At 46.0% G+C, this 12,217-nt stretch overlaps 1 protein-coding gene across 7 annotated transcripts in view; it reads left to right on the forward strand.

Moving 5' to 3' along the window:
• Window positions 1-10,126, forward strand: part of TBC1D24 (TBC1 domain family member 24) — a 66,419-nt gene extending 56,293 nt beyond the window's left edge. For 6 of the 7 annotated variants that reach the window (XM_073362905.2, XM_073362907.2, XM_078854616.1 and 3 more), the window contains 3 exons: window positions 1,881-1,976; window positions 2,474-2,708; window positions 4,357-10,126. In XM_073362905.2, the coding sequence (XP_073219006.1) occupies window positions 1,881-1,976; window positions 2,474-2,708; window positions 4,357-4,511 (486 nt within the window). In that variant the 3' untranslated portion in view covers window positions 4,512-10,126. The remainder of the gene's footprint in view (window positions 1-1,880; window positions 1,977-2,473; window positions 2,709-4,356) is intronic. The other variant, XR_012161189.2, reaches the window with a different exon arrangement.
• Window positions 10,127-12,217: the final 2,091 nt, after the last annotated feature.

Below are 12,217 nucleotides of genomic sequence, written 5' to 3' on the forward strand. Positions count from 1 at the left end.
CATTGCAGCCTGCAGGGGTCAGTTTCATTGGGTTTGTATGCAAGTAAATTAAAGCAGAATTTGGCCCATTGTTTCTAATCCTCAGGCCACAGTGGCTAGGTAAGTGGCTGATGTGCCCATGGTATCCAGAGGAAGGGGAAAGAGTGCATCTGCCATCATAAACTTTATTTGCCTCTTGGCCTATAGAGTGCTATTAACTCTAGTTGTGCAGCTGCTGCTGGCCTCTTCATGAAGAGAGCAAATAATGATCTGTTGTATGATCCCTTAGAAAATAAGGAGGAAGAGGAAGGAAGGGGAGAAATGTTAACAGTCTAAAAGGACACTGTCTATTTTCTGTTTTTTACTTTCCATGTTTATAATTGCATCTTAGAAGCTTGAAAAAATAATTTACTAATTTCTGCTCTTCCCTTCAGATATTGTGTTGGTTTTTTTTTCTTGCTTCTAGTGGAGCAAATTCCAGTATCAGGCCACCTTTTTGTTATCTCCTAGCCTTTTCTATGCTAGCAAAGCTACTCATTGCTAATGGGTGTCAGCAGTGGGAGAAGTTCTGCTGGTGCTGACATAGGCACGGGAACTAGGCATGTGGGGGGTGCTGCAGGGTCCCAGGCGCTGGCCCTGTGCCTGGGCCCCACACCTGGGGCCCCGTGCCTTGGACTCCGCTCCCTAGCCCTGCGCCTGGGGCTTGGGTCCTGGCCACTGGCCATGCTCCCAGGGCTCTGCATCTGGGCCTCTGCTCATGGGGTGCTGGCCGCGTGCCTGGAGCCCCTCACCCCCCCCCACCCCCAGCTCCCAGGCTCTGCTCCCATGGTCCTGACCGCTGGCCCCGCAGCTGGGGCTCTGCTGCTGGCCCCGCATGCGGGGTCCTGGCTGCAGGCCCCATGCCTGCCCCCAGTCTTTACCCCCTTACCCCTGTCTGGGTCTCCCCCTCCCAGAAACACGGTACTGCTCCCAGCCCTAGCTAGGGGTGTGTGGACAGGGGTAAGGGGGCTGGCTTTCAGCACCCCCACTACTAAAAGGGTTCCAGCACCAGTAGGTACTGTAGGAGATGTAACTGCATGCCTAACTTAGCATGAATTGTGCTGAATGTGTGAAACCAGGCTTTCTGACAGAGTCTAGAGTGGTGTATGTCCTGGGCTCAGCACCAGTTCATCTGTACCTGTCCCTGATGCCCATTGTTGGCAGTGGGAAATCTTGCTAGTGTGGACGAGATTGTTGAAGGCAGCAGACATGCTTGTAGTTCTCTGGGATTATTGCCTGTTCGCAGCTGCATAGTCAACAGTCTCATGTCTCTGATATGAGTGTTGATGCTTTTGGTACCAAAACAAGGAAGTGGCTATTTGGCTACCACAATTTCATTTTCTTGTTACTAGGTCTGTCTGTGATGCTTCTTCCTGTGGTACTTACGTGCCCACCCGCCATCGCCATAGTATCTGAGCACCTCACAACATCCCTGTGGGGCTAGGCTGGGTTATTATCTCCATTGTACAGATTGGGAACTGGGGCACAGAGAGGCTAAGTGACTCACCCAAGGTCACACAGGAAGTCTGTGGCAGAGCAGGGAATTGACCCTTGTTCTCCAGAGTTCAGGGCTAGCACCCTATCCACTGGACCATCCTTCCTCTCAGAAGTGGTGGATGTAAAATAATTTTTAAAATTTAGAATCTGCAGGCCATTCCCTAGCTGATCAGAATCTAGATCTAGCTTTAGGTCTAAATTACTTGTGCCCTCTTAATCAACTGATCTTGAGACTTTCAACATTAAACTACATTAGACCTTGAGTTGTAGGCTCCAAAACCTTTTGGTATCAGTGAATTTAAAATACCCTGTTTCTTATTAGTAGTAACTGGTGAAAAGCCTCCTGACCGTGACCTTTGCTCTAGGTCTGTGGCGCTTATTTGTCAACTGACTGGAGCGAGCGCAGGCGAGGAGGGAATAAACTGAGTTTCTTTGGGACTGGAGAGTGCTTTGTATTCAGGGTAAGTAGTAATCGCAGTTTTGCCTCAATATTGAATGGAGATGACTGGATTTTAATAGCTAATCAGTAACACCCCTTTTCCATTTAGAGTGGAATATATGGGCTGACAAGCTTGTGATCCAGCCCATGCCCTTCTGGCCTTAAAGTCTATGGAATCCCTTATGAAAGGGTAGGAGATTTCCTATTCAATTTTATGGGGAGGGCCTTTCTCCTGAGTACAGAATGATTCTCACAAGACCTGGGCGTGGATGCATGCCATATGTAGTAAGGTAATTCAGAAACCACCACGTATTACCAAGTCTTCTTCTCAATCCTCTACAAGGCAGAGGTCTTTCTGGCACCATTCCTGTCCATTATGCCAAAAGGTTAGTCTGAATCACTCACCAGTGGTACTGGCAGTATCTGAGCAGCTCCAGGGCTGCTTCGTATTCAGAACCCTCAGTGGAATGGATGCTCACCAATTGATTCCTGGCTGTCTTCTCTTCTCCTCTCACCTAGTTGCAGCCAGAAGTGGAACGCTATGAGTGGGTGATAATCAAGCACCCCGAACTGGCCGTGACTGCTTCTGAGCCAGGGGCTAAGTCCACGCAGGTTTCCACTGTCCTGTCCTCCAGCAGCATCCCCTCGGACTCCTCGGATCGTCTTTCCCCCTTCCTAGCTGCTCGTCACTTCAACTTGCCTTCCAAAACCGCTTCCATGTTCATGGCTGGCAGCAATGAATGCATCATCATAGGTAAGTCTGTGCAGGATCCATGCAATTATCCTGCCAGTTTTCCTGCCTATCGCAGCAAAAAATAAATCAAGCTGTTTTTAGCATTTATGTCATTCCTACTGTAGCTAGAATGAGAAAAGTGACTGTGAAAACATCCTGCTCTGCCAAATTTTGTATCAAAACTTGGATATCGCACTTGTAAAGAGAAAACATTGTAAGGACTAGATGCTGCAGGCACAGCTCCACCTATGGTCTGCTGCACACGTGATTGCAAATAATTCTGGAATATGGACTTAGCTGGCAATGAACTGGTGTTGAAGCACGAGGTGAACTAGAATACAGCAGCTTGCTCTGCTGCAACTGGAGTGCGTCTACAGTGCTGCTAACTGTGGCAAAAGCCTATTGGCTAATAAAGTAGTCAGTTATGATTGGAAATGCAGGCAACAGTTATGTACTGAGAAGTTTTCCCCCAAACAGTTTTTCTGACAGCCACAGTTTTAAAGTGCATCTACTAAAGTCTGATAACAGGGTTGAAAGAGACCTGCTTTGAGAGCATCTAGTCTGATGGTTACCAGATCAAGACTTCAGCTTTAATATCTAGTGCCTACTGATTCCTATTTAGTAATGTGCATTATAGTCCACTGTGGGGTGGGCTGCTCCAAACTCAACCAGCTCACAATACAACATGAGCTGAGTTGAAAGCTAGAAAGCACATGACAACTGGAGACCAGTGATGGTGTATCGTGGCTCATCACAAAGTTCTGTTATTAAGGGAGGCGGTACTAGTTACATCCATCTTAGTGCATCAGATTTGTATGTGGGAATTACTGTCTAGTCCGGTCTCTGACACAGAACAGGATTTCCACTGGAGTGACCCCTCAAGTGTGTTATGCCTTATCTAACTGCCTTTCTTGTGTAACTGCTCTTCAGACAACACCCTTCATTTTGTTTTGACTGGGAGTCTTTGTCATCTCCATCCCAACAAGTATGTTTTTCATTGATCTAAATTAATTTAACTGAATTTTTTGTCCCTCTAAGATCTGTGCAATATTCTGTCAGTCTGGTCTCTCACAGATCTGATCAACATGCAGTAAACTTTGGGATATCTTTTACAATGATCCAGAAGATTGTACCAGTCCCTTTTAGTACCCTGCTTTTTCCCGCTCCCCAGTTTGATATTGCTCATTAAGTTGTCCGAGGGATTCTATCTTGATTTGTCACTTGTTCTGTTTAATTCAAGTTCAGATAACCAGTTAGTAACTTACTGGAGCCTTCTTTTTTAAAAACATGAAAATAAAAAAATCAATGAAGTCAAGCAGGTGTGGAGTCAGTCTGCCTGGGTTCAGAGTAGCAGTCATGCTAGTTTGTATCCACAAAAAGAACAGGAGTAGGTGCCACAAGTACTCCTTTTCTTTCTGCCTGGGTTGTCTTCCATGAATTTGCCAAAATGGTCACTTGCAGTTCTGCTAGCTTCATTAGAATCCATGCATAGAAACAAGTGTCCTTCATTCTAAAAGACAGCAGCTGAACATCGTGGTGGGTCTTCCTATATTCCAGCTGTCCCTGGAGGTAAAGGCCATCAGACCCCTTCTCTGTGTAGCTGTAAGTTTCACATCATCCTGAGAAACACAAAAGCAATGTAACATTTTTGTTCTTCCTTTCTTTGTAGGAGGTGGTGATGGCCAGGCCCTCTATCTTGATGCAGACCTGAACCATGGGAGAACCAGCCACTGCAATACTTTCAATAATCAGCCACTGTGCTCTGAAAGCTTCCAGATCTCTGCCATGGAGGTGTGGGGCTTCAAGGACACCATGAATGCCTGAGGCGATAACCATCATCAAAACAATGAGCCTGTCAAACATCTCAAAATTCTCAAGACAAATACTAATGCAAAAGCCAAGCTAGCACAAAAATTCCACTAGGCTCCTAGCTTAGCTATTAAGGAACATGCTAAATGCAGGGCTTAGTTGTTTACTGTTTCTCCTTATATGTAACATGTAAAGGGCTAGGTGGTGCATCTGGTTAATTCCTTTTACCTCTGGCAAACTGGGTTCAAATCCTGATTTAAGTAACAAGTGGAAATGTGGGTATCTCATTCTAGTCCTGAGTGGATGTGTATCCATATGCAATCAGTCTCTGAGGCCAGGACTGGAACAGCAGCGTGTTGCTCATCAGGATGCAGGTATATTGGCAGAGCTGTGTGTGGCTTGTACAATGCCTGGCTTGTGCCAATGACATCAGTTTGCCACTTGCAGGGGAAGAATATTGGTTTATAAAATATTTGACACAGAATATTGGTTTATGAAATCAATGGCTTTCTATGAGTAGACTTTGCATATGGGTCCACCCATCAGGCAGATCCATGTATCCATTTTCAGCACCCTTTCCTGAGCAAGTCAGCAAAGCTTCTGAAAGGAACAAAGACTAATAGTTGTCTTTCCCCACATCTGAAAGCTAGTGTTCTTAATCTGCTTACAAAGTCTGCCCCTCTGTAGGAAGCATCCAGTCTGGGAAAGCACTTCCTCAAAGGCTGACTTTCTGTTTACATTCCTATTACATATCAGAATCATGACTTCCAATTGTAATATTATGACTCACGACTCAGGCAGCTAAAAGCCAGCAGGCTATATGCAGGGCACAAACTCTTCCCCTTCTTCATGGATCCTGGTAGCTGACATGAGATTTTGCACCAGTAGTGATAACAGGCCAGGCAGAAAATTAGCAATTGGATGCAGAAACACAATGCCTTCTCCAAAGAGAAGCAGATAAGGGTGGGCGGAGGGGAGAGTACTTACAGGGATAGAAAATGATCTCATCTATCAATTCAGTCTTGTGTCTGGGAATGTACTAGTTCCCCAGACAGGCTCTAGGGGTTGCTGTTTCTATAGCACTTGAATCTGCCTATTGACTGGAGAGACTAGTGCTCTCTCAGTGTAAAATGCAGCCATGCTTTGCCAGTAATGCCTCATGGTATAAGTTGGACAGGTTAAACAGTCCTTTCTTCTTGCCTGACAGTTCTGGCAGCATTTCTCCGCAGACACGCTTCGTGACTGGAAATGATTTCCCATTGCTTGACACACAAAGTTAGCAGTCCAGTTTTGAGACTTGTCCTTTCCTGGCTTAGTCTGTGCATCTCAACGGAGGATCAGTGTGAGCACGTGTTAGCGAGATTCCTCTGAGTACTTCAGCAGAGTGATCACTAGTGAGGGGGAGTTCTGCAGCCAGATGGAGGGAAGAGAGAGCACTGTTTCCTCACCAGGTATATAGTGACACCAATTGCATTAAAATAGAGAATCTTGAATATTACCTTTTTTTAAGGTGCATTTCTTTTATAAAGGGAGATCAAAATATGCAGTGAAAAATCAGTGGCCCAACTCTTAACTAGGCTGGCCAAGATCTCCTCAGAATCCACTGGCTCAGATGAGGCTGGCTAAGACTTACTTGCCCGGGCCACATCTAAAGGGACTGGCAGACAGTTGTGTGACTTTGGCAGGGCACTGCCTCTCAAGAACCCACTGGCAAAGGTTAGCCTGGAAGATGACCAGCTTCTTGTGATGCCATTGTTGGAAGCCCTTCCATAAGAACCCAGGTCAGTAACGGATTGTGGACGCACCCTTTTAAAATGATAGATGAACATCAAACAGTCTGTTTGTAATCAGAATCTTTCTCTTGTTGGTGCAGAGCAACATCACTTACTCCTGCAAGAGCTAGTAATGCCACAAGCACTCATGACGGAACAAGGAAGCATTGTCCTTGCCCTGTGTATCCTTGCAGTGCGTCAAATGTGTTTGGAGAGGGCAGCTGTCGTGTGGCTAACCCAGAATCCTGGGCCCTGACCTTACTGAGTAATGGCTGCAGGAGCAGACTCTTATATTCTGGCTGAAAAATATGCATTTGTCAGTGTTAAATCTGAACAAATATTCTGTTAGAATCTTAAGCAGCTTTGGTTCCAGCTTGTTTTTGCTGCTCACCTTGAAAAGGCCTCCCTGAGCCTGTGAGTATAGATGCCATTGACTGACAGCCCATACCGTCTGACATGCTGTGGACTTCGCAATATTGTGTTCAGCACATGGCAGAAGCACATGGGAGGTGAATGAAGTTTGCCTCTGCTTAAAAGATCAGTTTCCAGATTTGAATTGACTGAACTAAGACCCTTTTATCTTCCAAGTGATAGTGTGCACTAGCCTTAGGGCGCATGTTCACCCCCATAGTTGCACCATTCAGGTGCTTAAATGTCAGTATTAGCAACTGGCTCAGCTAGTAAAAAATAGTTCATTTCAGTGCCCCCTTAAGATCAGTCAGCAGGAGTTTCCATCCCAGATGGCTTATAACATAACTGGTCTGAGGAGCTAATTCCCCATTCCAGGCAGGGTTCTGGCCCTAGATCAGGGGTGGGCAATATTTTTGGCCTGATGTCCACATCAGGGTTCCAAAACTGTGTGGAGGGCCGGGTGTGAAAGGCTGTGCCTCCCCAAAGAGCCTGGACTGTGCCCCCTCCCACTTCCCATCCCCTTTTGGTGCTTAATGGCATCTTATCAACTTCCTTGGGCAAAGGATTCATTCAGAAAATGCACTGAGTACCTTGGGGGGAGGGGGGCTCTCAAATATGTTCTCCCCTCTGCCTCATTCTTCCAGCTTGTGTACAGTTTGTTCTTAGCCGTAATTTTCATGTAATTAAAATATCACTTTTCCCTTGAGCTCTGGGTTGGCAAGAATGGGAGACTTTCACATTCAAGCAATTCTTAAGTCTGTCTGCAAAACACATCCAGAGACATTCTGGTTTTCTTGCCTTCCCCAACCTCTCCCACTCCTGCCCCACTCCTCAAATAGCATCTACAGAATCCTCCCCCGAGACTGCTAGGGTGGAAATGTAACCCCAGAAAACTGCTTGAATAGAAGACAACAGCAAACTCAGCTTTAGAATACTAGGCTGGTTTTTCAAAGAACCCTCGGGGAGGTAGGCACCCAAATCCTCCTGAAAGTCACTGGCATTTGGGCATCTGCCTCTTAGCAGCAATGAAAACTCAGTTTTGACCTTTGCCAGGATTGCGTTGTGTACAAGTAGCAGATGCCTCTAATGCTTCCACCATGGAGGGCCCACAAAGAAGTCCCGAGGGTATTTCTACGCTGCAGCTGGGAGGTGATTTCCAGCACAAGTAGACAGGCTTGGGGTAGCTCAGCTCAATCGAGTGCACTGATAATAACAGTGTGGATGTTGTGGCTGCAGGTCAGGCTATCTACCCCACGTTCAGACCTGTGGGCTCGGGCAGGCTTGGATTTGAGTGGCTACCCCGAGCCGTCACCTCTCCCACAGTGTTCATACTGCTATTTTTAGCACATGCACTGGAGCTGAGCAAGCGCAAATGTCTGCCTGGGCTGGGGATCACACTTCACACAACCCTATGCAGATGGCCTGTTATCCTGTTTCTGCAGGTGACCATAGCAGAGTCTTCACTTCCTTCTTAAAGGAGCTCACCACATTGGGTAATGGGAGTCTGGTGAGTAGCTTCTCATGAGGCAGTCCATGTCTAGGTATAAGCCTTGCAATTTGAGAGAAGGGGAGGATACTCTTATGACTTGGAACAAACACTACCTCACCAGGGTAATTGGGGGAGGGGAAGTTGCAGGGAAGGGGAATTGATGTTACAGGATGATCCGTGTGCAAAAGAGTTCCACTGCCTGAACCCCACTTCTGGAAGCAATGGATGACGAGTCAGTGAAGCTGTGCTAGAAGTAACTTCTCCCCTTGCCCAGGTGGGTGGGGAAACTAGTGACACCTCTACTGACTGCCATCTGTGTTCATAGGACTCTTAGGAGGAATGTATTGCAGAAGCAGTTTTTTTAACCAGGATGTGGTGCTAAAAGATCTCATTAGGGTGAGTACTTGAGAAATAAAATCCCAGAAGACCAATTTAGTGTATGCAGGTCCGGCACCGGGATAACCCAACCTGACCAAGAAGCCACAACAAACATGCAAGAGGAATTGTATTATACAAAGCTGTCTTTCGTATTCTCCTTTTGTAGTTATTCCATAAAAAACTAATGCTCCTTTTATACGTAAATGTTTGTGTATAATATTTCTTTGTGAGCCTAAGGCAGCTCAGAGCTGTGGTGCTATGAGCTGAGGACCTGTCCCTTCCTCTCCAGTGGCAAAGATGCATCTTCTGTCTGTGATTAAAAATTGATGTTAAAGAGAAATCCATCCAGGTTCATGTAAATCAGTGAGCGGTGTTGTGTATGTTACATGCAGAACTCTTGGGGTTGGGTACATAGACCAGTTTTTGAGAAGACTGCTAGAGTGGGTGGCTTCTCAGAGATCAGGGCTCCAGCTGGGAAGGGTGTAGTATGATGAGTTACTTTACTGTAACTCTGAACAGCCTTTGACGACATGTCCCTTTGGTGGTGGTATTGTGTGTTATCAGTGCCCTTCGATTTATGCTGTTAGTGTGGAGCTACGGTTCTGGCTGTTGAGATGTAGCCGCTGCTCTTTAAGAGCATCTCTAGCTTCCTGGGAACCCATTTCTGAGTTGTAACTTTCTATTAGACAGATGCTTTCTGGGGATGGGGAAGGCCAGAGAAGACTAGAACAACCACCCACCTCCCCTAGGCATCTGAAAATGGGCTGAACTCACTGTAAATAGCCTCTGACCTACTTACAGCACAGAAACCAACAGTTACGCTACCCAGGGTGGCTGTGTCTCTGGAAAGCTAATTGCTCTCTGATAATCATGCACTTTTTGTGATAGTCACCTTCCATCTTCTGTCCCTCACCAGAGGTGACAGACAAGGAGCCTCCTTGAGGGTTACATTCTCTTCTGTGGAGAATATAGACTGAATGTTACTGAAAGGGTTAAACTTATATCAGCAGAAGTATCTTTTAGCCCCCAAAAAATAATTTTCTTGCATATCAAATCAGCTGCTAATCCCAGCATTGGTATGTTTGAAAACAGTACCTACTGATTCACCTCTTTCTGGTTTTGATTTTAAATCCTGGGGAATCAGAGTTTACACTGCCTTTGTGTCATCAGAGCTATGCTCTGATATCACAAATGGGCAGGGACCAAGACCTCACCTGAAGCTGGGGCAGAGGGAAAAGTTAGCTGCTGCAATCCACATCTGGAATCCCGCCCCAGGCACAAAATGCATAGAGGGCTCAGATACAGTCTCATCACTGTGTGATAACAGCTCTGTCTTCTTAGCCAACTCTTGGTTTGAGATGAATTTTGTACCAGTCTGTTTGTAGGTGATATGAATGCAAATTATATCCTGAGTGACATTTTTCTCCAGGTGATTGCAGTGCTGTCTAATTGTGACTTTCCAGGTCATGTAACTATGCCCTCCATTCATGTCAGTGTTGAATGTTTATGTGACTGCACAGAATTTGGGTTGAAGTATTAAAATAAAATTTAAACATACAAGCTGTTGGCTTTACCCTTTCAGCAAAGCTGTCTGGTACAGATTTCTCGTTTTAAAGCCAGATTTTGTAGTAGGCACTTGCTCTGCATCATGAGACATAACCACCTTCAAAAGCTACAAGGAAGAGTTGGTGTCTCCATTTAACAGATTGGAAACTGAGGGACAGAGATTAAGTGACTTGGCCAAGTCACATAGGGAGTCTGTGGCAGAGCAGAGAATTGAGCCCAGATCTCCCAAGTCCCAGTCAGGCGTGTTAATCACAAGACCATCTTTCCTCTCCCTCTTTCCAGGTGGTTTATCCTTGGCTGCACTTGTGGTTAAACAGTGTTCAGCACCAGTTGCCAGTTCAGTTACATTTCCTGGATGAGGTTTGAGTCCAGCTGCCCTCTGAGTATCTTGTGTCATCACCACTAAGTGATGTTCTACACAACACCTGGGCAGCCCCATTGTCTTCAGATTGTTCTCAATCAGTGCCATCTAGAGCTTTGTTAGTCTTCAGTCTGTTTGCACAGGTGCAACTGGAATCACTGGCTAGTGTTGTTGCACCGGTGTCACTTATGACATAATTTGGCTTGCAGAACCTCCAGTCACTGGTGCTGATGCATGAGACAGAGAAAGCTCACTTGAAACTCTGAACTAAGGGTGAGTCTCTGGAGCTGGCAGTTAGAAAAAAACAGTGCTCACAGTGCATTTTATATAGCGATTAGAGACAGCATGGAGCCTTAGAGTGCCATTTTTACACAGTCATTTCTTAGAGTAAAGCTGCACTTTAAATGTATTGTGAAGAGCAGGAGTGGGACTGTCTGACTGTAAGGGATCACTGAAACAAGCGTCTCTGTAGCGCCCTGCTCCTGCCTATCTCTGTTCAGCGATGAGTAAGAATGCTGTGGAGAATGTTTACTGTAAAGGTAGGGTCTGGCCACTAGAGGCTACTCTTCAGCTGATCTCAAATTAGATGAGCAAGTTACCTGTGACAGATACCAGCTAAAAGAAAAATTGCTTCTACTAGCCAAAAAGCCCTATTTAGTAAACAGTAATGCTACTGTAAATGTATCAGTGGCTAATGAGGTCTCAGTAGGAATAGGGGTTTCTCTGAGGTTAGCTAAGGAGGTAAAGTGTCATTCTGGTATCACAAGAAGCTAGTGCTGGGTAGCAGGAAATGTCCCAAACCTAAAGTCCTTTAGGGCTGGGGCTTTTACAGATCAGTGACCTGGGGTCAACTTGCCCAGAAAGTCTAATCTTGGGCTTTGGAGCAACTGTGAGTGCTACAGAGCTTTATGTGCAAGTAGCTGTAAGAGTTAAAGCTGTACTGTTTGGGAGCTGGGAGGAGGTTGCATGCTTGACTGGTAGTGTCAGAAATTGGAAGTTCGCTCTCCTATGATGGATCTGTACTTGCCTGTGCCTGTAGGGGTTCATGGAAGAAGCCCTGTGCTGTGGAAGGCAAGTGTGATGTCTCCAAGGAATGCTAACATGTAACTGAGTATAATGGAGATGAACGAGTTCTCCTGAAGAGACAAGAGGTCCTCTGTGTTAGGTTGGATGTGCAGTAACAGGATAGCTTTTAGAAGGGCATATGCAGATTTCATGCTAGTTGTACCCATCTTCGTCCACCCCACACCCACTGTCCTGGGAAGCTGCGAGCTCTGTCACACACAGCGGTAGGACATTGATTCTGGCACCATTTCATAATATCAGCTAACAAAAACTAATCTTCCCACTGGCAAATCAAGGGTTATAGTAGGCTCTTCTAAAGGGCGGCAGAAAAGCTGTTTGCCTTTGTACACATCCCAGCTGGGGTTTTAGTCCCATTCCAGAGCTCACTCCCTCTCCGTATCTTTTCTAGGTGAGCTAGCAGGTGGGTGGCTGTTGACAGTTCTTTGCTTGTTTCTTCCCCCTGCAGCTGGCTCTTAGCAAGTTTTCAAACCATGCAGAGGGCTGAACTGGGTGCGTTAGTCTGCACTTCCTCACAGCGGTGCCAACCAGGACTCTAGGACCTTGGCTTCATGTGCAGAATTACTGGTTGCTGACAACTGATGTCCTCGGTAGGAGAAATTTGAACCAGCTCTGAACACTAATTGCAAATGTAACCCAGGACCAAACTGCTCAGTGCCCA

The sequence above is a fragment of the Lepidochelys kempii genome, chromosome 10, assembly GCF_965140285.1.
Source record: "Lepidochelys kempii isolate rLepKem1 chromosome 10, rLepKem1.hap1, whole genome shotgun sequence".
NCBI classification, from domain to species: domain Eukaryota; kingdom Metazoa; phylum Chordata; order Testudines; family Cheloniidae; genus Lepidochelys; species Lepidochelys kempii.